Consider the following 25,254-nt stretch of genomic DNA (forward strand, 5'->3'; position numbering starts at 1 on the left):
TAGTCATCAAATTTATCTTTATAAATGTTCCCTCTAATTATTAGGCATCACAAAGATGTTAAGTGATGAGGAGGGGATCACTTTGAATGGTAATTGAGGAACTTTCTCGGTGTCAGAAAATAAAAACCTAGAACTTTTCATATATCAACAATGCCTCCATGAGGTAGAACAGGAAAGGATTCTTTAGCAATGTTACTAAGACAAATCAACAAAGTTTATGATGGTCTGACGTGCTGCCTACATAAAACACTGTAATAAAAAACATTCCATGAACAAAGACATAACCAACAAGTTATATTATTTTTTATTCATGTTAGAATTTCTATCAGTGTTTGAACATTAATATTTAGAGAGTTTGTACATTTTTGCCTTCCAAGGTTTAAAATGAGAACCACACTAGGTCACAAATGGTAACTAATACACAATTGCATGAATATTTACTCCATCTCACTCTCTTAACACTGTTAAGCATTTTCTTTTCCTTGCTGTACTTTACAATGAAAAGCGTGCCCCACTCATGTCTCAGCAAAGTTCCAGACATCATGGATTCATCACATATAAATTCTTTAAAAATATACTTCTGTCAAAAGACTTGATGACTACTATGTACACTACAAAAATAAATTTTCATATAAATAAATTATATGGCATACTTTTATCTTTGTAATTGAAATGACACAAACCCATTTCTGCCAAAATTGGCAGACAATGAGACCCAGTTTGAATATTTATTTCCTTTAAACTCCTTACACTAAAACCTACCATGAGTCTTTAATGAAGATGTTATATACTCTGAACTATTTAACATTAGTAAGCACTCTATACAAATAAAAATTCTGTTCAAAAGTAAAACATAGCTGTAATAGTGTTTCCAATAGAAATAAAATCCCTGCATTTTTTGTTATAAACTGGCATGACAAATACTGTAGGAAAACATTCTTATGATACAAAATTATAAATATCAGCAAAGATTTAAAAAAAATTAAAACATCCAAATGAACAAACAAGACAGACAAAATAAAACTATTTTAAAGAAAGAGAGAGAGAGAGAGAGAGAGAGAGAAATTCTAGTTGCCTGCCAGCCCCCGAGTTCTCCCTTTGCCAATGTGACTACGGGAGAAAGTTCTACACTGTGCAGAAAGCAGGGCTGTGCAAACTGTCATGCGCCACACAAGCTGGGCTCAGGAAAGGAGCGAGGAGGGCATGCCACGAGCCAGAGGGAAGCAGACCTCAGAATTTTGCATCATCTCTCTCCTGAACGCAGGACCTAAGTTTTCTGAGCAGAGCTGGCTATTAGGTGGACAGACAGTGTGGCTGACAGAGGCACCAAACAGTAGACGTGGGCCCGTCGGGGCCCCTGGCACATTAACACACACACCTGGCGGCCACAGGTGGCTTACAATTAGTATCTTACAGTTTTGTGGCAAGTTTTAGGGTCTGAGGTCACTATACTGCTCGGTACTACTGGGAGCCCATTGACTTTTGACTGAGATTTTCCGTGTAAAACAGGAGGGCACAATGGAAGCTGCCATTTTTGTGCTCCTACAGTAGCTTAGTCCGGGTATCCACTGCTTCCCCGACAGTTGCTGGTTTCTGGCTAAGAGCTGAGGAAGACCAAACCTCAAAGCAAGACAACAGAATCGATACAGAAGCAAATCTTTAAAAATAATGCCTGGTTGATAGATCTGCCTCCATATACATTCTTCAGTGGGGTGTATGCAATTAACATCTCCCTGCTCTTCGATCAATGTCACATTGAAAGAACACTAATAAGGTTGAGAGGAGGGACACAGTTTATTTAGGAAGTGTGTACTCATAATGTTAACATTAACGCACTGAGAAGGATCCTTCTGAAGCTCTCATCCTGTAGAACTTCTAACTCCATACCACCACACTGGATGCTCACTACTTATTTTTAAAGAAGATACAAAGAGATCTAGAAAGCCCCACCAACTGTGCAATTTAGGAAGAGGGGAGTTTAAATTGTAGGAACTCAAAACATCACCTCCAGGTTTATTGTGGACCCAGAATCAACAGGTTTTTCCACTCATAGCAGGATCATTGTCTCCAAAAGATTTCCAATCTGCTCTTGAACGTTTGAGGGTGTGTGGGCGTGTGTGTGTGTGTGTGTGTGTGTGTGTGTGTGTGTGTGTGTGTCACGAGAGGTACAATGATGCTGCCTACTCTAGAGTAACATTCATGGCTCAGGTGAGGCTCACCACTAAGCACGTTCTAGAACTCTTTAACACCAATGAAGATGAACAGATGTTAGCTCTAAACCCTGAGGTTCCAACGTCCACCACAATGACCCACACAGCGGAGCCCATCTCCTCTGAGGCATGAACTAGGAGTGTCTGGATAGCAGCCAATGATCGTAAGAGACGCCCCGTACCTGAAGCAAGTCGGGCAGAGGGATAAGGCGACATTCAGGGCTAGCTTTCCACCAGCACCAAGCTATAAAGATATCCTGACTCTTCCAGCCTAACTAGGACGGAGCCCACGAAGGGTTACAGACAGTAAAAAGAAACAAAAAAAGAAAAAAAAAATCACAGTACAGTACATTGGGAAACCACACACGTGTTCACACGCACAGCCAAACAGAATCGCATCCAACTACACCTGGAGAAGCCACCGGGGTTAACGTACTTTCTTCATATCTGCTCATTAAACAACAAAATTATCACGCATAGCGTGTTTGAAAGTTAACAGTAACATTTCATACTACCACAGGGTTGTGATATGCAAATTTAAAATATTTTAAACAGAAACCTTTACAAAATAATCCTATTTCATAAGCAATATTTGCATAGAATTATACAGGTAAATTATACAATATTTAAGCAGCAGCAACATATGCTGAAATTTAAGACTAAGTTAAGCTTGGTTGTGGCACAGAGACCAATGTACAAATCAGGAGGGGCCCCGTTGTGGCCTCCCCACCGCCCACTCGGGGTGTAGGAGTGGAGAGAGCCCAGATCTCACTACTTTACATCGGTTCCTTCGTATATTACATATGTGTACACCTCTTAAATATTTATAGAACTATTTCACAAAATAATACAGTCGGTTACAGTAACACTGAACTGCTCTCCCGGTGCGCACATCTGTATAACTCTTAGCAGTTCTCTTCAAGCAGTTCGGGGGGGTTGGGGGGGGGGCTTCCAATCTTTGGCCTCTTTGCTTCAGATTTTACTCACCCTTTGAAAGAAAAAAAAGGAAGTCAAACTAAGCAATGGGTATATGAGTCTGTATATTCAGAAAGCACAGAAGTAGGCAAACTGCTCAGTGGTATTAGAACTCAGGCTGGGGGTGCTGGGTGGAGGGCATGAGAGGCTGATCTGGGGCCTGGCGACACGGATGTGTTCACTGTGTAACCGACGCATCGAGCTGTATGTGTGGCATACATACCTGTGGCGGGGCTTTATAAAGCCTGAAAACCAGGTGAAAGGTGCAGCTGTTAGCGTCTTTGTTAACTTGCACTAACCCTCAACAGGTGAGCAGCGAGGTGAGACACCCAGTTTGGGGCTCCATGGGTTCCCCGAGGATGGCAAAGCTTGGACGTGGCATCCTTGCCAGGGAGATGAGAGGTCCCTGGGGCTCAGTGGGGGACATGCCAATGCCGAGGGGCTCACCAAGGATGCAGCCTAAAGAACCCCCAGGGAGCTCTACCCTCCGTGCCCCTGGGTGCCCCTCCATTGCTGCCGAGGCCCACCCACCGGCCGCACATACCTCAGTTGGAGCTCCTGCCCCGGGGCCTCTCCTCACATTCCACGTCCTGCAGCTCTATGACTTCCACCTTGGAATCCCTCCTCTCGCACCGGACGTTAAAAGGCACGTGGGGGTCCTCAAACAGCCCGTGGTCAGTCTCAGAGTAGTCCCCGTAGCCCGGGCAGAGACCCCCTCGGGGGTTCCGACCGGACCCGGGCCCGGGGGCAGGCGGCGGGTGCACGGCAACAGTCACGGACGCCGAGGCCGTCACAGTGGTGATGGGCTGGCAGTAGCTGGGCGCAGAGCTGCCCATGGCAGTGAATGCTGGGTGCCGAGGGTTGTTAGAACGGGCTCCCCGGGGGCCCGCACGGTCCCTATTGCTAGGGCCAGAATGCCCGTCAGTAGAAATTTCAAAAGCGTCTCTGCGCGGTCTGTAGGGGGGTGGCCGTGAGCCTTCTCTGGGGGGTTCTCTCCGGGGTTGCTGGCCTGGCCGTCCTGGAGGCAGGGACTCTGAGTCCAGGTGGGGCTGCTGTCGAGGGTTTGAGGGTGGGTGATGTCTCGCTTCGGGATGGACCACCTGCAGAGGGCGAGGGCAGGTTAAAACAGGCGGGGTGCTAACCCCAGGCAGGGCATCGCCCCCCGCCGCTCCCAGCCTTCCCTTCTTGGCTCCAGTTCCCGCCGGCCACCCACACACAGCTCTTCACCAAGTGCTCAGTCAGCCCCACAAATGGCTGGGAGAGGCCCCCGGGAGCCAACTGGGCCTTCCACCCACAAAAGAAAAACTTGTTCTTTTAGAACCTCCACGACGTGGCAGAGGCCTTATTTGGACCCTATGTCTAGGCTTTCTGTAGCACAGCTGGCCAGACACATACAGCTGCTGCCCATAAATGCAGGGCTGTGGTTGGAGAGCACCCGGGCTGCCCCCCTCTCGGTTTGCCACTCCACCCTGTGCCGCACAGTCAGATCCCAAGCTCGTCCTCTTTGTGAACTGCTGAGCATCTGGCTCCGGCTCGCGCAAATGCAGCACGTCGGCAGGACTGTCTATACCTATGCTGTTGAGGGCGGTAGCCATTAGGAGCATATGCCTATTTGCATTTAAATTAAGAACAATTCCAAATTCAGTCCCTTCGTGGCACTAGCCACATCTCAAGTGCTCAACAGCCACATGTGGTGAGTGGCTACTATACTGGCAAGCACAGAGGGAGCGTTTCCATCATCGCAGAAAGTTCCATGGGGCAGTGCTGCTCTGTCCGGTTGTTAGGAATCTGGTTTCTGGGTCTCTATACAAAGCATGGAGCAACACAGTGGCCACATCAATCAAAAGGACCGTGACCAACTTCAAAGTCGTTCAGCTTGTACCTATTTTTAGGCTCCCGCTGAACAAAACCAGATTCACACTGCAGCTCAGCAGGCATCGTCACGGGGGGTAAGAGGAGGAAAATTTAGGTTATTTGGTTGGCCTCTCTCTCTTTCATGGAAGGGCTGCTCTGGCCTGGGACTGGAATACCCATTTCCTGGAGGGACAGCAGGAGGCCCTGAGTTGGAGCAGCACGCGCCTTAGAACCTTCCTCGGGTTTTGTGTGCTGTGCTCTAGGCCTGGGGGGCTAAGGACATCCTAGGGAGCATGGCTGCGGCTCTTAGAGCCTCTGAGAAGGGGCTCCCAGGCTGCTTATGGCTGTCCTGAATTACTGAAGGCTAAGCTTCTCTGCTCCCTCCAGCTCCTTCTGGTAAAATCTTGGACATTAATAATTGAAATAATTTTGTACCAAGGGCAATTAAAAGTAACAGAAGTGAGAGGAAAAGAAAATCATTCTGTTGGCAATAAAAATACCACTACATTAAAAAAAAAAAAGTATTATTCTAAAATGATATACGGCTTAAAAAAAAAAAAAAAGCAAAGCATGCTTTACCTCTGGCCCTTAAACTCAAATTATACTTAGCCCAAACAAGACACATACCAATGCTTTTTGTAGCTACTGTTACTGACCCCTGCCCTTTTTAACCTATATGAGATAGAACCACACGCAACTCATGTTTTTATAGTTGGAGTCAAAGATTGGCAATTTCATAGGATTCTACCTAACCTATACTTTATTTTTAAATCCTATCTGTCTGGGATTTGCTGCATAGAGGAGGCAGGGGCTGGCCTCTAGGGTGACTTACTGTAGAGCGGGCAAACACAGGGTTTTCTGTGGCTTCCACGATCACTTGGTGGGCAGGGCCCCTGGTGCCCTGCTGGGCCTCATAGTGCCGAAGCTCTTCGCTGATGCCCGACACTGTCGTCTGAGAACTGTACTCTGAGTCAGAGGAATCGGACCCATTGTTTGCATGACCGGGGGGCACGGCAAACCGGACCACGCTGGGGGGCGGCTCAGGGGAAGGGGTGGGCAGTCGGTTCAGCCCATTGGCTGGAGACACCTATTGAAGGAGATTCCATGTTAAAAGTGTGATCATCCATTTACCTGCTGGTCACACTTAAAGTGCAAAGCACAGTATTTGTTCAGGGGTCTCTGCACCCATCCCCCGACTGCCCCAGCCTCTCCTGCTATCCCCTCCCCCACTCTGCCACCTCGAGGACCATCAGGCCTGACAGCTGGAGCAAAAGAGCTGCCCTCTGCTTTTACACTTTGGAAAGGCAGGCTGTGCCCCTCTTCCTTTGATTCAAGCCCAGATATTCATCTTGAGTGGAAAATGCTTCACTGATACTGAACTACACGACTCAGGCCGCCAATCAGTTGGTTTAAAAAACCCAAACAAAACTAGTCCTGCATCTCCCAAACTATTAAATTGAAGAGGAAAAAAGCCATAGTTTTTCTATGAAAAACTTCATAATTACTGAAATATTTTGAAAAAGTAAACAATCGGCAATGTGGGTCTGCCTAAAGATCTAAACGAACAGTGACACAAGGAAAAACAGCATTCAGGTGGCCTGGGGACTGTCCATTACAGCCCGGCATAATTACTGACCTCAGGATACGGTCCAAAGAAGGACAGCAGGACTGGAAGCAAAACCAGTCCATTGAGAACACCCAGGATTGTTAGGATTGCCAGGACAGCAAAGAAATACCTTGAAGATAAAAGGGACACAGGAACATTCACTGTGGCAAAAGTAAGAGCAGCAAGCCTTCACGTGCCCAAATATTACACAGCGCGTCAAAACCCAAAATTAACAAAACCCACACAGTTTAAAAGACTGTGGTTCAGAACGACATTAGTTTTTTTTCTCTTTTTACCTTGTGACTCTCGAGGACTACATTCCACAACCCAAAGTGTTAGTTCGTGAAGGGAAGAGAGAAAAATTAGTTTGTTAATTTGCTGAAATCTCCTGGCATGTAATGTTATTTATGAATGTGTTACACAAACACAAAAATATGGAATGTGAGCTGAATGGCTGAGCAGATTGGAAGCACAAATACAATGCAGAGGGGCCCCGTCCGTGAAAACCCAGCAGAAGCAAACAAATGAAGTGAAGGGTGTAGAATTTAAACAATTTAGCTCAGGAGGAAAAGCAGCCCACTTCTGCAGGCAGCTAATCCACTGTGAAATGCTTCAGCATCTTAGAGCAGAATCTCTAATTAAGTCTCTAGCGTATCAGGTAAGGCTTTCCCTGGGCTTTCATTAATCACAACTTTCTGCCTAGAATTCTGTGAGTTCCAGTTTTACCAAACAGCTCCAATTGCAACCTTTTTAGAACACAAGAACCAGCTTTCTGCAGAGAAAACGCTGCCCATTCTGTGCGGGGGAGGGCGGTCCACAATGAGGGGGCTGCTCTGCGGGCCAAGCTTTTGTTGAACAATTTAGCATCTCTGAATACTCTTGTTTTGCGTCAGCCAATTCAAACATAAAGGCCGCAGCACCATGAAGAAGGGGAGAGTGCGCAAGTGGCCCTGCTTTCCCACCATTGAGGGCTAAGGTCTGGGATCCTTCATGAATACCAAGGTAAACCTGTCAGCCCGGGAGAGCTGCTAGAGGACACTCCACACAGCTGGAGGGAGTGGGCTCCACGCAAACGTGCATTTCTGGAACTGAGTGTAGGGCGATTTTGCTGCAAGGAGGGGCTGCGGTGGGGGGCGGAGAGCTCAGGATGTTCTGGGAAGAGGGAGGGCAAGATATCTATCTGTTAAGGGTCCTCTTGATCATAAAACAGAACAGGCACCAAACTTTGCCATGACTATATATGTTTCGACATTAGATGAAAGGAGAGAGATTCCCTATAAAAACACAAATACCTTGCAGCTATTGTAAACACTAGAAACTTCTGAACTGCATTAGTAAAAACCAAGCCGCCAATGTCTTGCTCTAATGTAAACTGCTGGAACTTTAGGCTGAAGCATATATCAGCAGCAGGCATTAAGACATTTGCATCCCATCCATCTAACTGTAGAATAAACAGACCAATTAGATTTCTGACGGCTTAGCGTATACAATGTCTGCTCATTTAGTTGACCTCAGTGAGGGCTTTATCAGGTTAATCCATCCAGTTCTAGAAAATGGGAAGCCCTTTTAAGTGCTTGAAACAAGAACCCTGATATCTCTGGGAGAGAACAGGAAGCTATGGGTTGGATGAGAGCTGGGATTCTGCCCTCCATCGTGGTTCCCAGCTGGTTGCTCTAATTCTGGCTACGTTTCCCCTCTGTGTCTCACTTGGCGTCCCCACAGGGCTGAGTTAGATCCTCTGAGACCCCATCACACTCAGTGTTTCCCATGGTTCTGAAGTGCCATGAACTCTCTCTCCCCCCAGAGACTGTAAGCTACATGGAGGCCGTCGGGGTCCACATTATTCGTTGTGTAAAATGGCACTGAGGTGCTTGTAACTGCATTGTGTCGAGTGAGGAAAAACACAGAAGAAACTCTGCTTGACACGGGTTTTATACCATAAAGAAACATCTACTAATGCCTGAATATGTGTGTGCTAAGAAAATAAAGGAAAAGCCAAAGTGAAGTTAAGAGCTGAAAATAAAACTCAGGCCAAAACCTTGATCTAATTTAGGCATACATCTATCTACCTGGTATTGGCAAACAAGAATGTACTAATTGGCTTGTCAGGTGATTAACAGTGTGTGCAGAGAAGACTGGCAGCCTGGGTTATCACCTGGGAGCTGGCTGGAAATGCCAATCCCACTCTACACGCTCCCTGCACCCAGTGCAATCCGACCTGCATTTGCAGAGAGCCTTGGATGATTCATAAGCACTCTGTGGTGTGAGAAGTACTGGTCCACGATGCAAGAGCTATTTTACCTCTTCATTTACCCTGTACTAAACTACACACAGTAAACTCCGGCACTCCTTCAAGGAAGGCTAACTCTCTGTTGCCGAACTGCCCAACGGGTTATGGGGTATGCCACAGACCAATGGATAGATCTTTTTTCTGTAATAAGGGAACTTGGGCTGAAACTTTAAACCCTCTTCTTTTTACTTGAAAATCAAAGACCTATTACAGGCATGCACACCAAGAAAGCCTTTTTCTATTCTCTCTCCAGATTATTTGAAGCATCCCAAACAATGCAGTCATGTCTCACATTTGGTTCTGCTTTACCACGGTTCTAATTCTGGCCTTTCACTTATTGATGATTCTGGCCTTGTCCCTCCACAGAGCAGCACTGTCACATCCAAGAGTAGCTACTTTACGATGCTGTGGAGGCTCTTCAGACAAGAAAATGGTCTTTCCCTGCAGTTGTCAAGTTTTTTTCAGAAGGAAACCTTGGCCCTTCTTTTCTACCTCACAAACTCGCATTCTTCATAAATCTACCAGAAACTGCCTGCCTTGGGTTCCAAGGAGAAGTATCCAAACTAGGCCTGGATTTCAAACACATGGCACCAGAGTCACATACCCAAGACTCCCTAAATCTTAGTGAGAACTTGAATGTGAAATCTGGGCATGCCACCTTTGCTTCTTGAAAGAATGAAATGTAGGTGACAATTTCAGGTATTTTTAAGTTTTCTATAGTTTCGGAAGAGAAGTCAAGATCAAAATTGGGCAGTTGAGGGGAACCCAGGTCAACGCCGGGGTGCTGGGTGGCCCTCTGGTTTCAAGCTGTGGAGCTGTCTTCGCTGCTGGCCACAGACTCTCCGTCTCTTCTCCCCAAGATGTTCCCTAAAAGGCCTCTAAAAAAGACCTTTTCCTTATACCTCTCAGCATATCTCTGAATTAATAAACGCAAGAGAAAGTGGAGTCACAGACTGTGGTAATCATTTCACAATGTACTGGTTGGCATATCAAAACATCATGCTGTATACCTTAGACACTACGATTCTGATTTGTCAGTTATACCTCCATCAGTCTAGGGGGAAGGAGAGTAGAGTCACAATGAAGACATGCTGCTGTCTACTGGACACACAAGGAAGTAAGCAACAGAGATCCTAACAGTGGTAACAATTCTTAAAAATAAGGATTCTCTCCCCTTCTGCTTACCTGACAATGAAATCAAACTCAGATCCTGCCAGCATGAGCACTCCCAGCAGAGTGGAGACAGCGCCATCCAGGACAGGTGCAAACATGTGCTCCAGGGCAAGCACGGCCCTGCGGTTCTTATCACCAATGGCTGTTAGGAAGGCCTGTGCAAGGAGAAGACGTGGGGTGAGCAGATGCCCGGACTGGGCCTGGTCCATGGTCAGCTTGGTCCAGCATGCTACATACAAGCTGTTTTAATTGGTCTGTATGGACCTGTACGGACCTCCTCACAGCTTCCCATTTAGCTCCTGGGCTATTTAATCAGGGCTGCTCTGGTACCTAAATCTAGGCTTACGCTAAAATGACCTGTTCATGATATTGCATCATATTTGATATTGACGCAAATCTTGAACAATGAGAAAAAAAGACAGAAAGCATATTTACTTTAAATTAAAAACCAAACCAAAACTATACAAAAAGGAGCAAAATGTCCCTTTATTCACTGCTACTCCCCTTGAGTTCCCCGCCCCCCCCCCCCCCCCAACCTGAATGAGCACACAGCATTCACATGGGAGAGCTGTGGTGTGAGAATGACAGCATTCTTTCTGATTTTGTGGCAGGTCAAGATCTTACTTCCGAGTAGGCTTAGTTGAGGGTTGCGTGCAACTGGGTGCTAAGTACATATTTCCTCGTGGATGACGTGGCATTTCTGTTGCTGTGTTCTCTAAACACCATGGAAGTATCACAAGAAAAATACAGGACTTGAAATTCAAGCCTATTTTGGGGCGCCTGTGTGGCTCAGTCGGTTGAGCATCTGACTTCAACTCAGGCCATGATCTCGCAGTTCGTGGGTTTGAGCCCCGTGTCAAGCTCTGTGCTGACAGCTCAGAGCCTGGAGCCTTCTTCAAGTTCTGTGTCTCCCTCTCTCTCTCTGCCCCTCACCCACTCATACTCTCTCTCTCTCTCTCAAAAATGAATAAACATTAAAAAAATTAAAAAAAAAAAAGAAATTCAAGCTTATTTTAACTCCATGTGGTTATATCCCCACCTCCTTTACCTTCTTAAAGCTCTGCTAGGTCAAGAATGCTGTTGACACCAATCAGACTATTGGCTTGACAGTGTGACCCAGGACCATTTTAACATGAGTCAGTTACTGTTATACCCTGCCTGGCCTTTCAGCGGGGCCCCAAAAGAGAGGACTGAGGCTGGCACAAGTCCTTTTTTTGCCTGAAAGTTAAGGGCTGCCCTGGGACATGCCGAGATGACATAGCTCGGGCACACTGCAGGTCACAGCCCCTTAAAAATCAAGGTCTAGGGGCGCCTGGGTGGCTCAGTCGGTTAAGCGTCCGACTTCAGCTCAGGTCACGATCTCTCAGTCCACGATCTCTCAGCCCCGCGTCGGGCTCTGTGCTGACAGCTCAGAGCCTGGAGCCTGCTTCCAATTCTGTGTCTCCCTCTCTCTCTGCCCCTCCCCCGTTCATGCTCTGTCTCTGTCTCAAAAATAAATAAACGTTAAAAAAAATTTAAAAAAAAAATAAAAAAAATAAATCAAGGTCTATAACACACTGGGGGCATTCCCATCCCTTGGGTAGCCTGTGGAAGAACACTAAGGTTGTTCTTCTGAGTAGATGGAGAAAGAAACGTTTACAAAAATGTGCTATGAGTGTCCATACTTTCTCTAAAGTGTATCTGCTCTTTCAGAGTGGGGTTGACTTTAGGGTCAACACAATTACCTTTCTTCTTTTGGGAGAAAAGCAACAAGATGGTTTGGAACCATGTTATTTTGTGCCATACTTGGGCCATGAGGCCACAGGGGTCAAGCAGGGTTTTATCATCTCATGTACAACTTAGGCTGTGGGAATAGCTAGCTGACAGGAACCACTGATTCCCTGAAGAGTGCTCCTCACCAACCTTATTCCATCATTTTACACACCTTGGAAGAGCAGTAACTGCCTGCTTTAAATAGATCTTCACATACAGGATCAGGTAGGAACACCATATCCTGAGTGTAGAGAGTGTCTCAATGAAAGTGTGGGCTACCAGCACTGAGTGGGGGGTTACTGCTCGCAAAGCTGAGTTGGCTCTTGAGAGTCCTTAAATTCTTGGAATTAAATCTATACAACTGGTAGAAGCAGTCCTCAATTGTTTACCCAGCACCGGTATGGACATTTATGTTCACACTACCTCACGTGTGAGGCCCAGGGCGCCACAACAGTTTGAAGGCTGCAGTTTTCATTTTTACTGTAACAACCTGTTCTAGAATGCTCTTATTTGCATTGCTAGCTACCAAAGTTTTTTTAAAAAGGTGATTTTCATTCACATCAGAATAAAATGACTGGTGGATTCTTAACTCTCAAGGTTTTCTCTTTTTTGAAGAAATGATACTAAGAATTATTTACATTCTAAGCTCTAGGTTAGTGGGCTCTTCTTTTTAAAAAAAAAATCCCCTCTCAGGGGTGCCTGGATGGCTCAGTCTGTTAAGCATCGGACTTCAGCTCAGGTCATGATCTCATGGTTTGTGGGTTCGAGCCCTGTGTCAGGCTCTGTGCTGACAGATCAGAGCCTGGAGCCTGCTTCCGATTCTGTGTCTTCCTCTCTCTGCCCCTTCCCTGTTCATTCTCTATCACTGTCTCTCTCTCTCTCAAAAATAAATAAACATTACATAAAAAAAAAAATACCCTCTCCCTCCTCTCAGATCAATGGAGGAAAAAAATTTGGGTACGCTCCAAATTTAGAGAATATTGCTTCTGTATTATCAGCTGTTCCTTATACACTGAGGAAAAACAACAACCTCAACAAAACATTTTTTTTGAAACACAAAAGTTTACAGTCTCCAAAGTGCATAAAAATGGCCCTGAAAGACTCCTGTGGAGAAACTAAGAAGGTACAAGACACAGCATATGTGCAGATGCGCACACATATACGCATGCATATGCCACGTGTTGAGCCCAAAGAAAATCAATGCTAGTGACTGAGAAAGCAAGGCCAAAAGGACTTTGACCCAAGCTCAGTGCTAGGTTTCCTAGGTAGGGCATTCCAAACATGAGTATTTACTCAGTCAGCAACTATTTATTGAGCACCTATCAATAACCCCAAGGATGAGGGTGTAATAAGTGCGAGTGTGCACAGGACTCACACACTGCTAGGAGGCTTTTGAATCATTTTCTGAGAAATATACACAATTGGTTTGCCTCTTGGATTAAAGACCCTGACGTTTAACTTCCTCCAACAAACCATTCACGGGACTAGGCACAGAATGAGAGAGTGGGGAGAAATGCCATTGAGAACAACCCCAGTTCTCTTACTTTCTGCTTTCATGAATTTGGAGGCCAGGAGGTGGAAGGAACTGGGTGGGCTTAACGGGGAGAAGGAGTTCCTCTGCCTTATCGGCCCCAGGGTATCTCCTTGGCTGCTGACCTGCCTCACCCTCAGTCACGCCATCCCTGCCAGGCCTATGAGTGTGGTCTCACTTTACCCATGCATATTTGTGTGTGTGTGCGTGCGTGCACGCGCGCGCACACACACACACACACACACACACACACACACACACACACTCTCTCTCTCTCTCTCTCTCTCTCTCTCTCTCTCACAGCATGGAACTTAGGAACCAAGGTGACAACTTATGGACCTGACACTAAGGGCACCAAATAAGCAGAATCCTTCCTGGCCCACGCTGACCCTGCCCAGTATTCTTTCACCTTCCGTGCCCTTCTCCTTAGTGGGCCTCCCCCCTTCCCAGTGGGGAAGGACACCGCCTAGATTTCAGCCTGTCCCAGCACAGGACTGCCTGTGCTCTGAAGCCTCTTCACTAGGACATGTCATTATGTGTGTTCCTTGACACTGGAGAAAATGGAAAGGTTTCCAACTTGGGAGACTACAAGAGCAAGAGGAAACACGCTGCCTCTTCATAAAGTTCTCAGTGAAGAGGTCCACCATACCAGAGCAACGTGAACGGTGAACTCCACTCCGATGCCCACGGAAGCGATCAGGATGACCACAGGCACAGCACTCAGCTTGATTCCAATGAGGCCCATCATTCCAAAGAGCTCGACAGTCATCAAAGCCAGGACCGTCACCTTCAGGAAGATGCACAGCATGAGTGGATGGGCACACACACACACTGGAGGTGCTGAAGACAAAGGAGGGAGGGGCTCGCTGCAGGTGGGGCATGGACAAACACCCGGAACCCAGACAGAAGGCAGGCGCTGACTTGCTTTAACTTGGACACCTGCCTTTACTTCACCGTGCCCCTGCTGACAAGGGAGATTTTGGGACAGTTTTGGGACATCAGCCTGTACAAGGAGTACATAGAGGCAACGCTTAGTATTCTACCATGAATTGTTTTTCCAACACACCTGCTCTAGAAAGCGAAAAAAAAAATGACAATTATTCCATTTTAGGCATATAAGAATTACACAAACATGGACTTGTCACTAGCTACAAATCTAATACAGTTTAAAACAAGGTATTTCCTTCTGTTTTGATCTTAATCATCAGAAAGTGTCCTTCCAAACTTACAACAGAGTTGAAACGTTAGTGTTTTGGGTTTCTGTACCCTGCATCCTAAAGAAAGCAGACAGGACGGGTGAATAAAAGTTCTTTTACGCAAAGGCAGCCTTGCTTTTGTTTGGAGAGCCCATGGGTTAAGAGAGGATGGCTAGGGAAAAAGAGGACCTTCTGGTCAGCTGACATGGGTCAGGTTACAGGCGCCTTCACTTTGAAGAAATGAGGAGAGAGGCGGGTGGACACGGCAGACAGTTAAATCCAAGGAAAAGCTTTTATTTGCCTTCCATCTGCCTTGTAAAAATTTGCACAGAGATGGAAAGAAAATCTGTGAGGTAGACACTGGAGTTTCTTGAGTCAAAGGGGAGAAAATCCAAATAAAATGGTAAACTTTCCCCGGGCGGAAGACAAGGAGTGAATGGTCTTTCCTTGTTGGGGGTGGGGCAGTGGGCAGTGGTGGCGGGGGTGGGGAGCAAGTACGATAAAAGTTTCCTTTGCTTTCTTTTAGTAAGCTAATGAAAGATGGACAACATCAATTGCTTAAGTACCATGAAAACCCCTGCAGACTAAACATTTACCTTTTAACATACCTGCTGCACAGACTTATGGTACAGAAACCAGCCCTGGTCTCTGTTTTTATAATTTTGGCATTTTGAAGTCTATACCACAGTTCATGGAATTTAAACACTGCCATGATTTTATTAGACTCTCTATGAAACTTACTTCAAATCTGAGAGTATTATACTTGGAAGAAGGATGCCAAAAAATTGGTCAGCAATACTAGTTCATCATTATCCTTCAATGTTTGAAACACATACCACCCACAAAACCATCTCAAAACCCATTTTACCTCTGTACCCCTGGTCCTAATTTCTCTAATTACTCCCCCTCCCCTGTTTTAGAAGAATCTTCTCTATGTTAGGTCTGGGATGTAGTCACAAAAAGGCCCTTTAAGTAAAAAAAAAAAAAAAAAAAAAATTAAAAAAAATTAATTACATTTGTATTTAATAAATGCTCAGAGTGTTTGTGTTTAATAAATGCTAGGAGCTGCTATAGAACATGTGTTTAAAAACTCCCCTATCTTTACATGGAAAGTTTAAAGTCTTAGGAGAAGGGACACAAGATGAAGGCCATTAAAGGCTCTACTACCTAACCACGAACCTCGCCACCTCCAGCAGAATAAATATAGTAAGAATGATGCAATCTATACCCTCCTCCAGAGGCCCAGACATAAACACAACTTCCCGGCTGCAGCAAGAGCTAGGCTGAAAGGAATCCGACTTCCCCAAAAACCCTCCGAATGAACTCACAATGATCCCGGCCGTCCAGGGGTTCAGGAGGAAGACGGCGCACACGAGGAACGTGCAGGCCAGCACCACGCTGATGGATAGCAGGAGCCAGTGGCGGAGGCCGATGTACTGCTCCCAGAAGAGGAAGGGGTAGCCGTTGGGGTAGCTGGAGAGCCCCAGGCTCGTGTAGTTGTTGCAGATGGTTCTGACCTTTTCGATTGCTTCCACGAAGTCTGAGGTGTCCCGCAAGCCGTTGAGGTAGAAAGGGAACTGAGCGTATTCAATGGGCTCCGCTGCTGGGACTGGACAGACAAGACAGGGGGAAGGGGCTGTGGCTGAAGGCTCTGGTCAACAGGCATGCCCCAGGCATGGAAGAGACGTGGCAAACCCTGCTGGCGGCCATCCCCAGATCTGTATCCCGCATTCTCCGCCACGGCAACGGATAGACAGGGAACTGTGCAACAGAGTTCCTCACTGCACTTCTCCCCTAACGAGCTACCGAGGGCAGTCTTCGGGCCTTTACAGTTTTAATCTTTGGTTCAAAAAGGTTTCAATAATCAACATTTGATTTTTTTTTTTTTTTTAATTTGCTTAGGGAGAGGAGGAGCCCAGGATCTGTGTATTTATTTAACCTTTGATTTTAATCTTCTAGAAGCAGTCACTTTTGTAAGAATTCAATGGTGGGAGCATTTTTTTTGTTCAACTGACACAAGAGAAAATACGAAGTTCAAACTGTTTTACTCAATCACTTATGAGAACAAAATAACTCAAAAGTCATGCTTTACTGAGAAAAACGCTTAACTTTCTTATCCTTTTAGTGATCTAACACACTTAAACCTTCCATGCTTCTTTTTTAATGCAATGCTAAGTCTTCAGCAGCAGGGGAAGAAATCCTCACACAACAAGCATTTAGTTACTGCCGTTGTGTGTTCCAGACCCTTTGGGGTCATTCAGTTGACTTGCTAAACATGATTTGCCCTATTATAATCTCAACTATAAATTTTCATTAACACAAGCCTTGGCTGCTTGCCACAAGGCTCTGGGGTTTAGATACAGAGAAGCACAACCCGCTTCCTCTCCAGCCATGTCTGCAAAGGGACCGGTCTTCTTTGTCACATCCTCCCTCGGCCTCATATCCAAGGTATAAGCTACTAACGCCTCTAAACATAAATGCAAATTAAATCCGTATGGGACCACCTCTCCAGGTCGGGGCTGAGAGAGGAAAGGAAGAGGACGCTGCTGTGTACAGAACTATTCTGCTCCAGTTTCAACAGATTTGACAGAATACAGGTGCTTGGTGGCTTATAGGAATGACCCAACTTGCCAAAAATCCCTTCAACGCCAGAGTTGACAAAGTAAAGATAAACATATAATCCCCAGCGATAAAACTCTGCAATAGTAAAATACCACTCAACCTGGAGGCGTCCCCAGCTTTCACATGGAACAGCTGGCATTAAAGAGAGCTGCCTGGTGGACATCCTAGAATGCAAGCTACAAACGGAGGTTAGGGGCTCTCACGTCCCAACGTGACAGAGCACGGGTTGTATCCTATTACACATCCTCCTGTGTCTCCCAGAGTTTTAAACTCAAAGAAATATATTGTTCTGTTTACACTTTTGAACCCTGGGTAGCGTCAGCAGATGAGGGCCATGACAGAGCTTGGGAGAGCAGGGTAAGGCCCTTTGCCGGCGGGCCCCACTGGAGGGCTACTTACTTCTGAGCCTGGTTTCCGGCATGTAGTCAGCTTTGTCGTGCACCCACTCAGGACGGTGAGGCCGGATGTTGGCCTGGGAGGCGGCATAAGCCACGGGGTCATTGCTGACCCAGGCGGTCAGATAGATGTAGAAAGCACTGGGGTTGATGATGCCGTCTGCATCCACCAGGCGCCGTTTGGTCAACTGTGAAATGGGAAGAACAGGGGTCCTTCAGAATGGGGCTGGAGGTAAACATACTCCTCCCTGGAGGGGTGGGGGGAGCAGAACCCTGCCCCAGCATTTGCAATAATGACTAGAATGCCCCTTCTTTGAACATGTACAAAATCCCATCAGAGCACCTTTGCTTTCTTTCAAAACGCACTTATCAGAGGGTGCAGTAATCGGTGTGTTTATAACACACACACAGTCCTGCAGATGGTCCAGGAATTGACTGAACCAATTAAATCTGAATGCTAAAAGACTGTCTGCAGCCAAGGCAGAGAATGAACAATCTGGAGAAACATATTTATAGGAGGGGAAGGGGGAAAAAAAACCTGGCAAGAATCCCCATACACGTCTGTGTGCAGTTAACCTCTGCTGTTAACACTGAAGGAAATGCCACCCAGTAAATGGAGGAGAGCTATAAAAATAAAACAACATCTGTATAAATTTTGCTAACACTAGCCTCCTATGACCTGTGTATTCACAAAATGCCCATCGCCAGAGAGTGGAAGGGGTTGTGCACGGCTCCGTTCTTTCTGGGTAACCTGATTTCTGAGGGATGTGGTCACGCTTAGCATGCCCCATCCCGGGCATGGCAAATACTAGGTCCTGTGGGCTTTGCTTAGGTGAAAACACTGTGAGAGAGACACACATACACAAACACACAAATATATTGTTCCTGTTTACTTTAGGTGCAGGCCTGATTCCAATGCTTTGGGCCTTCTTAACAAAATGAAAAACACCAGTGACAGCAGTTAATAGAGAAAGAGTGAAGGAAGAAAGAGTAGAGCAAGAAAACGAAATTTCAGGGGTCTGGATTCAATTAATCCCCGGGATATGTAACAACTGCATGTCTTCAAGCCGTCTCTGGAATTACATAGCACAGCTCATGGCCTCCGTGCACGCAGCACGCTTTTCTCCCTCCCAGGCAGAGGAAGTGATATCCGGGGGCCTGGCCCAATCAAGTTTGCTCCTCCCTGTCCCTGGTCCCTAAAGCCTGGCCCAGCCCCTGGGCATCCCCCTGCTATCTCTCCGACAGGCTCCTCTGCCCACATCCTTGTCAAACCTGACAGCCTGCTGCATGCGGCCATAAAGCACCAAGTTCACACTCCATAATAACTCTGAACAATGTACTTTGTAAATCTGTCACCTTTAATGCCAGCAAAAAAGGGGAGACAATAAACAGAGCTGCTGGGAAGATCATTAGCATGACGGTTTTCTGCCTGAGGGAAGCAAGTAAGCTGCAAGGAGCAGAGGGAATGGGATCCGGGGAGAGCCGGTAGTAATGCTGGACTCATGTGAAATCTGAAGGGTCCGAACACACTCCCAACACGCCCGAGGAATCAAAAGGGATATGCCGGGATGCAGGCATCGCCGAAGATGCAGATGTAGTTGCAGAATACGATCGCCAAATTGAAACAGCTCCTATTAGCTAGCGGGGTGATCAGAGCAGTGGGTGCGCTCAGGGTCCAACAGCCGTCATTTCTGTTTGCCTCACCACAGAGCCACATGCCTAGCCTCCTCCTCTACCTGCTGGGCCAGGGTGACCCCAGGAGTCGAATGCAACCAATCCTCCCCTCTAGTAACCTCTCTGGTCTCCTAACTTACACATCCGCCCCAAATTCTGCTCATTCAAATGACTGCTACCAGCCCTCCAAGTCGGAATATAATCAAGACCAACATGGTAACAGTACTATTTTCAAAAGAGAACAGTACAACACAGCTTTTCTAGGATCCAAAAGAGCCTGCACTGCCTTGAGGGTCCTTGGTTAGAACAACTGCCCCCGAGGGAGGGTAACACACTTGTCCCCACTTGACAGAGGAGCAGAGCGAGGCACTCTGCCTGCGGTCACACAGTTAGCTGATGGGATGAAGTGAATCAGAGCCAATTCAGTATTCTCTCAGCCCCTGATGCCTCAGGTCTCCAGACAGCGCAGGCTGGGATGGTAGGCTGTCGAACAGTCTTCAGTATAGCAGCTTCCCCAAAGCTCTGCTCAACGATGCCCTCTGAAACCCCCAGGGTGTCAGGCCATGAGAGTACCTGACTGATGTCGATGGGTTTATCACGGCTGCCGGTTTGCACCAGGAGTTTGTAGGCAAGGACTCCATCATCGGATCCATTTTTGTAATTGTTTGGCATGATTTTCCCAGTTTCCCAGTCACTGTCAAATGCATCCTGAAGTCCTAGAAAAGGCAAACGTGTATAACACATTACACTTCTTAACCAAAACGATCCACGGGATGGGCTGAGGACGCTGAGCAGGACAAGGAAGTACTTGACGTCAACCTCAAAGACTCTCTGTTCTACTTGTTTTCCTATATCAAGTTCAAGTGACACTATTAGACTTGTCATGAGTGAACTTCAGGTTGCTAACAATCCCTGCTTCAAAGGCGGAAGAGGGGAATAGTCATTTCTGGGAATCAAATATACGTGTTTTACCTTTACATAAAAAAAGAAACCCCTGCTTCTCCCCCATGGCTATTTGGAAAGAAAGCGAGAGAGAGAGAGAGCTTGGGAGAGCCGGCTGGCTGGGTGAGGACGACGCATGGGCTCATTGGCCACTTCATGCCACGGTCAGGTGCTGAAGCCGTGGGTTCTTCAGTACATTCAGAGAAGGAAAAACGCATTCAAACTCACAACTTCAAACAGCAACTCAGCTGCTTCTCGAGCTCAGGGTGAGTGAACACGATTCTGTCAATTTGTTCCATCTGTTCGGCTTGTGGAGCTAATACAAGCTGTGGGATCGGCTGCCAGGTTGTGTAAAGATCACAGCCAACACCTATTCACTCTCGACTGTTCCTCTTTGCCACCCTTCCTCAGAAGGGGGGTGTGGGGGAGGGGGAGGGGAGGGATCTCGGGTGCGCCTGTGTGCGCAGGGAAATGCCTCACGGGGTAAATTTGGATCAGATTGAGAACAGGAAGCCACAGGCCAATACAAGGGGGCTCTGTGAGAACAGATGACAAACCGCAAGCACAGGGAGGGGAAGGAAAGGGCTTTCTGGGGGTGGGGGATGGGCGAGCCCACCAGCCCACCACACACAGCTGTGCTTGGCCTCTGTAATCAAAACCATCATTACAGACCTGATGGTTTGGCTACAGCTGTAAAGAGATAAGCGCGCTGGAAGAGAAAACAGGGCCCTGGTGACCCGGCCTTAGGGGCTGAGTGATCCCGTGTGCACACACTCTCCCCCCACCACACCCTCCTGACACCCCACCCTCTTCCCACTGCCCTGCTTTCCCCAAATCCCCTCCCAACTAGAACTCCCCAGCCCTGGCAGCTCAGGAAACCACATCTTTTGAACAAGCTGCGTATGCACGGGTTAGACATAGCCAGTAAGAAGGGAGAAGGGTTCCTTTCATTTCACGACATGCCTCGAGTGACTTCAAAGACACCACCCCCCAAAATACTGGCTCCCTTAGTGCTCAAAATAATTAAGCTCTTGGGGTATGAAGTAGGGTGAGAGGGCGGCACAGGACCCTGTCTCCTTGTCTCTCTCTTTAAACCTTCCTGCTGACATTGCTGTGGGCATTGTTTTTACATGAACAATGTGGGGATGAGGCCCGTGGGCTCGGTGGTGAAAGAAGGCCCAGTGTGGAGGAGCGGTGGGCGGGGGGGACCACCGGAGCAGCCGCGCTCCCAACTCTCACACAGACTGTTTTTCACAGTGAGGCATGCACACAACAAGCCGTATGGAACAGATGTTATTTTATTACCTAAAGCCTTTTTTTGTTTTTGAAAAAAAATAAACAGGAGAGGAAAATCAACCCCTCCTCTCCCCAGAAAAGAGACCTGGTCTGTTTTCCTTGCCTTAATAGAAATTTCATCACTTCATGGCCTGTGTGGTACTTTAACCCTTTCCCTCTTGATCCTTTAATCCTAGGGAGCCACTCGTGCTCAGTGAGCACTGAGCTGTCTCGCATTTTACACTGATCACTGCTCATGTAATTCTTACAACCACCTCATGAGACAGCCCTGTTAGCATTATGGTTCCACTCAGTTTCCTCATCTGAGGCTTGGAAAGCAACTTGATGAAGGCTACCTAGCAGGCCAGGGCTGGAGCTAAGCTTTGGATCCAGGCAGCAGGATCCAGAGTTCCAGGGTTGGCTTCAACCGTGGATGCTCTAAATTGCCCTGAACACAGTAAGGTGCTCAGGAAGTTATTTGCTAAAGGCAGGAATAAGATCAGCAGAGTTATCGTGGGCACCGATGATGTCTAGTGGCAAACAGGGTGTTCCAAAAATCTGAGTGTAAGTTTAAGATACTTATGCACTAAGGATCTGGGGACACCCTACAGTGAACCAAAGTAAGAGAGATTGGATTTGGGGAGGTCAACCCTGTCGGCAACTCAGCTCAACTCATCATCCATGCTGCCGGCCTCCCCATGCCATTCATTCTATTTGGGAGTACAAACACCAATGAGAACTAGTCACTGACCTCATAGAAAAGTTAAGTCTGTATACTCAGATTATTTTATTTTCTGACTAATTACTAAAAAGCTTGAGTAACAATGAGTTGGCCTAAGATGCATGTATAACATATGATTCTATACACAAAACGAGGCACACGGCTTTTGCCTCCACTGCCATCTTATAGCAAAACGTAAAAGTTTCAGCTAGAACCTGTCTCATTTTAAATTTTATACTAAATTTCATTTTCTAGTGAGAGTTTTGAGCTAATTATCCCAATTGTCAATTTCTCCTTGATATGGAACCCTAAAAAGAAAACATTAATTTAAATTTTATCTGCATAATTCAGTGTGAAATATAAACGAACACCACTTGGACATGATGTACAGTGTGGTTTTTACCTGCAACTTAGCCTTCCTTGCATGTGCATTTAAAGATAACATGTGGTATTACCATTATGTATTTTGTATGAGTTAACTACTCCTCCCAAACTACTGGAATGTCGATAAAGATTAACAGCACGACATGGTTTTTAGTGATAATTCCACTAAAAACCAACAAGGTTCCCAACACTTAACAATCGCACAGTAAGTTCTGAATGATTCAAGGAGAGCTGATTCCTTGCAGGAAGTGTCCAAAGACCCAATCAACCACTTGACAGGCCTGAAAAGTATCTAGGCAACCCAAGTGTCCCATTATCTGGCCATTCTGTGTCCAGTGCTCTCTGCGAGACCTCCTAAGAGTCACAAGCAGAGTTCTAGAGCTGGCTGGGACCCTGACTTGGGAGCATGAACAGGTCTCACTTGGTTTAGGTGGGTGCTGTTCAGTTAGCAATCAGAACATGATTCAATGGCACCTTTAAAAAAGTGTGATTATCAAGTCCAACTGCTTTAGGTCTTTAAATGGATGAAAGCATAGGGATAATTTACAATACGCTATAAAAAGGTTAGCCCTCAGCACTGCCTGCAGACAATACCCCTCTGCCCTCTTCCCAAGCTCCGCCTAACATGCCATATTGAGCTTCCAAAGGAATGGCTGAAGACACTGAAATCAATTCTACAACAAGCCTCCTTTGCTCAGATACTGGCAGTGCACTCTTTTGTCATTCGTGGCAAGCTATTTGCATGTCTTTGGCCAACGGAGGAAAAATGAAAAGCAGGGAATCTCTCAACTGTCTGGTCCTGTTTTGACCCATTATCTGAAAAACACTACCTCCCAAACTACTGTCAAAAATAAGACTTGGAACAAATTTGAGTTAATCTCAGAGCATGTTAAAAAATAGTATTAAGATCATGTGGTTCTCTTTGCCTTCCTCAAAAAAAGAGGTCAAATCTGGTATATACGTATGAACAAAACTGTAAGAACAGAAGTCAAGGCCAGAAAAACTGTACTGAAGAATTTTCAATCAAACTCAAGTTGTTTACCATTCCATGCAAACTCACAGGGAAATTGGCTGCCTAATCTTTACATACAAGTGTATTGACTTAAGACCAAAAAAGGCACTCAAATCTGTGTTTAAACAAGCCTAATTAAGTGGGAAATTAAGACAGTCATTTGGATAACTTAAGCCAAAAAATGTTGGGGGCCATAATTATTTGGGTATTTCAGTAAAAGCATTTTTGCTTGAATTGTGTGGATAATTATCTTGATTCCCCACTTCACTTTGCATGTGTCAACACGGAATAAATGAACAGATGTTCTTTGAATCACTGAATACATTCATATTCAGTCAGCAGTTAGGAGCATATTTAAGCCATTTTTTTTCTTCAGCTGACTACCGTTTCCTAGAAATGTTTCTAAGAACAAGGTAAGAAGTAAGAAAGGCATTTTACAGCAGAATTTGACTCATTATTACAGTAAGAAGTACTGTGAGATGTGGTTAAGCACTGATAAGTTTATTTCATACACCAAATCAAAAGACGGTCAAAATATGGAATTTTACATTATATTCACCAATGATGCAAAATCCGCTGGTATAGTAAGCCATAATCTGACAAGAAGTCAGTCTAGAAATTCCATCACTCTGGTTTCACTTGGTCATCCAACTGACCACCATCCAAAAAAGAGCACTAGAAGCACCCAGCTCCCTATTTTATAACATACTTTCCCATTTTCTAATGTGCACCCATAAATTCTTACGGAAGTTCCTGAGTCACCCGTGTGAACTGTTTGCATCATTTAATAGGTGAAAGCCAGATTTGGGAGGCTGCCCCAGAAACAGTCTATATAAGAATTTTAAGCAACACTTAGGAGTCAATGAAACACGTCAGTGTTACATTATAATCTAACACTTTAATTAAGCAAACAAAGGGAACTTGTGGACGCTGAACACACCAAGGGCCAAAGGGTGAGTTTACAAAGGGCGAACGCCCTCTAGCAGTACCTTACCTTGAAGCCAGTCTCTGAAGTAGTGCAGCCACATTTTGGGAAGCTGTTTATTTTCTTCCAACATGACATACTTCACGCTGCTGAAACTCTTGTGAAGGTCGTAGAGTAAGTGCTGGATATTTGGGTAGTCTGCTTTCTGGGTGACTATATACATGTTGTAGAAAGAAAAGTATTTGAACTGTGCAGCAATAAAGTCATATTCTCTGGTTTCCCGAGGCACAATGTCTGTAAGGTCCAGCCCATCGCGCACTCGGGTGGTCCCATAAAGGCTGACCCCCAGCAAGCCCAGGAAAAGGAAGATCACCACGACCTGTAACACAGTAAAAGGCACAAGATCAGAGTCAGAGGATGGGATCGACTCTCCCTCAACAAAAGCAAGCTGTTTGGTTTAGACCTCACTTTTTAATTTTTAATTTTTTTTTTTTTAACGTTTATTTATTTTTGAGATGGAGAGAGACAGAGCATGAACAGGGGAGGGGCAGAGAGAGAGGGAGACACAGAATCTGAAACAGGCTCCAGGCTCTGAGCTGTCAGCACAGAGCCTGACGCGGGGCTCGAACTCACGGAGTGTGAGATCATGACCTGAGCTGAAGTCAGACGCTTAACTGACCAAGCCACCCAGGCGCCCCAGACCCCACTTTTATCACC

General features: G+C 46.1%; 1 protein-coding gene across 5 annotated transcripts in view; it reads right to left on the bottom strand.

The window, feature by feature from the left end:
- Nucleotides 1-281: 281 nt before the first annotated feature.
- Nucleotides 282-25,254, bottom strand: part of PTCH1 (patched 1) — a 63,275-nt gene continuing 38,302 nt past the window's right edge. For all 5 annotated transcript variants that reach the window (XM_042912800.1, XM_042912797.1, XM_042912802.1 and 2 more), the window contains 10 exons: nt 24,607-24,916; nt 19,852-19,994; nt 17,609-17,792; nt 15,916-16,196; nt 14,041-14,178; nt 10,121-10,263; nt 6,676-6,775; nt 5,872-6,126; nt 3,730-4,285; nt 282-3,198 (listed from right to left, as the gene is read on the bottom strand). In XM_042912800.1, the coding sequence (XP_042768734.1) occupies nt 3,731-4,285; nt 5,872-6,126; nt 6,676-6,775; nt 10,121-10,263; nt 14,041-14,178; nt 15,916-16,196; nt 17,609-17,792; nt 19,852-19,994; nt 24,607-24,916 (2,109 nt within the window). In that variant the 3' untranslated portion in view covers nt 282-3,198; nt 3,730. The remainder of the gene's footprint in view (nt 3,199-3,729; nt 4,286-5,871; nt 6,127-6,675; nt 6,776-10,120; nt 10,264-14,040; nt 14,179-15,915; nt 16,197-17,608; nt 17,793-19,851; nt 19,995-24,606; nt 24,917-25,254) is intronic.

This window comes from Panthera leo, chromosome D4 (assembly GCF_018350215.1).
Source record: "Panthera leo isolate Ple1 chromosome D4, P.leo_Ple1_pat1.1, whole genome shotgun sequence".
NCBI classification, from domain to species: Eukaryota; Metazoa; Chordata; class Mammalia; order Carnivora; family Felidae; genus Panthera; species Panthera leo.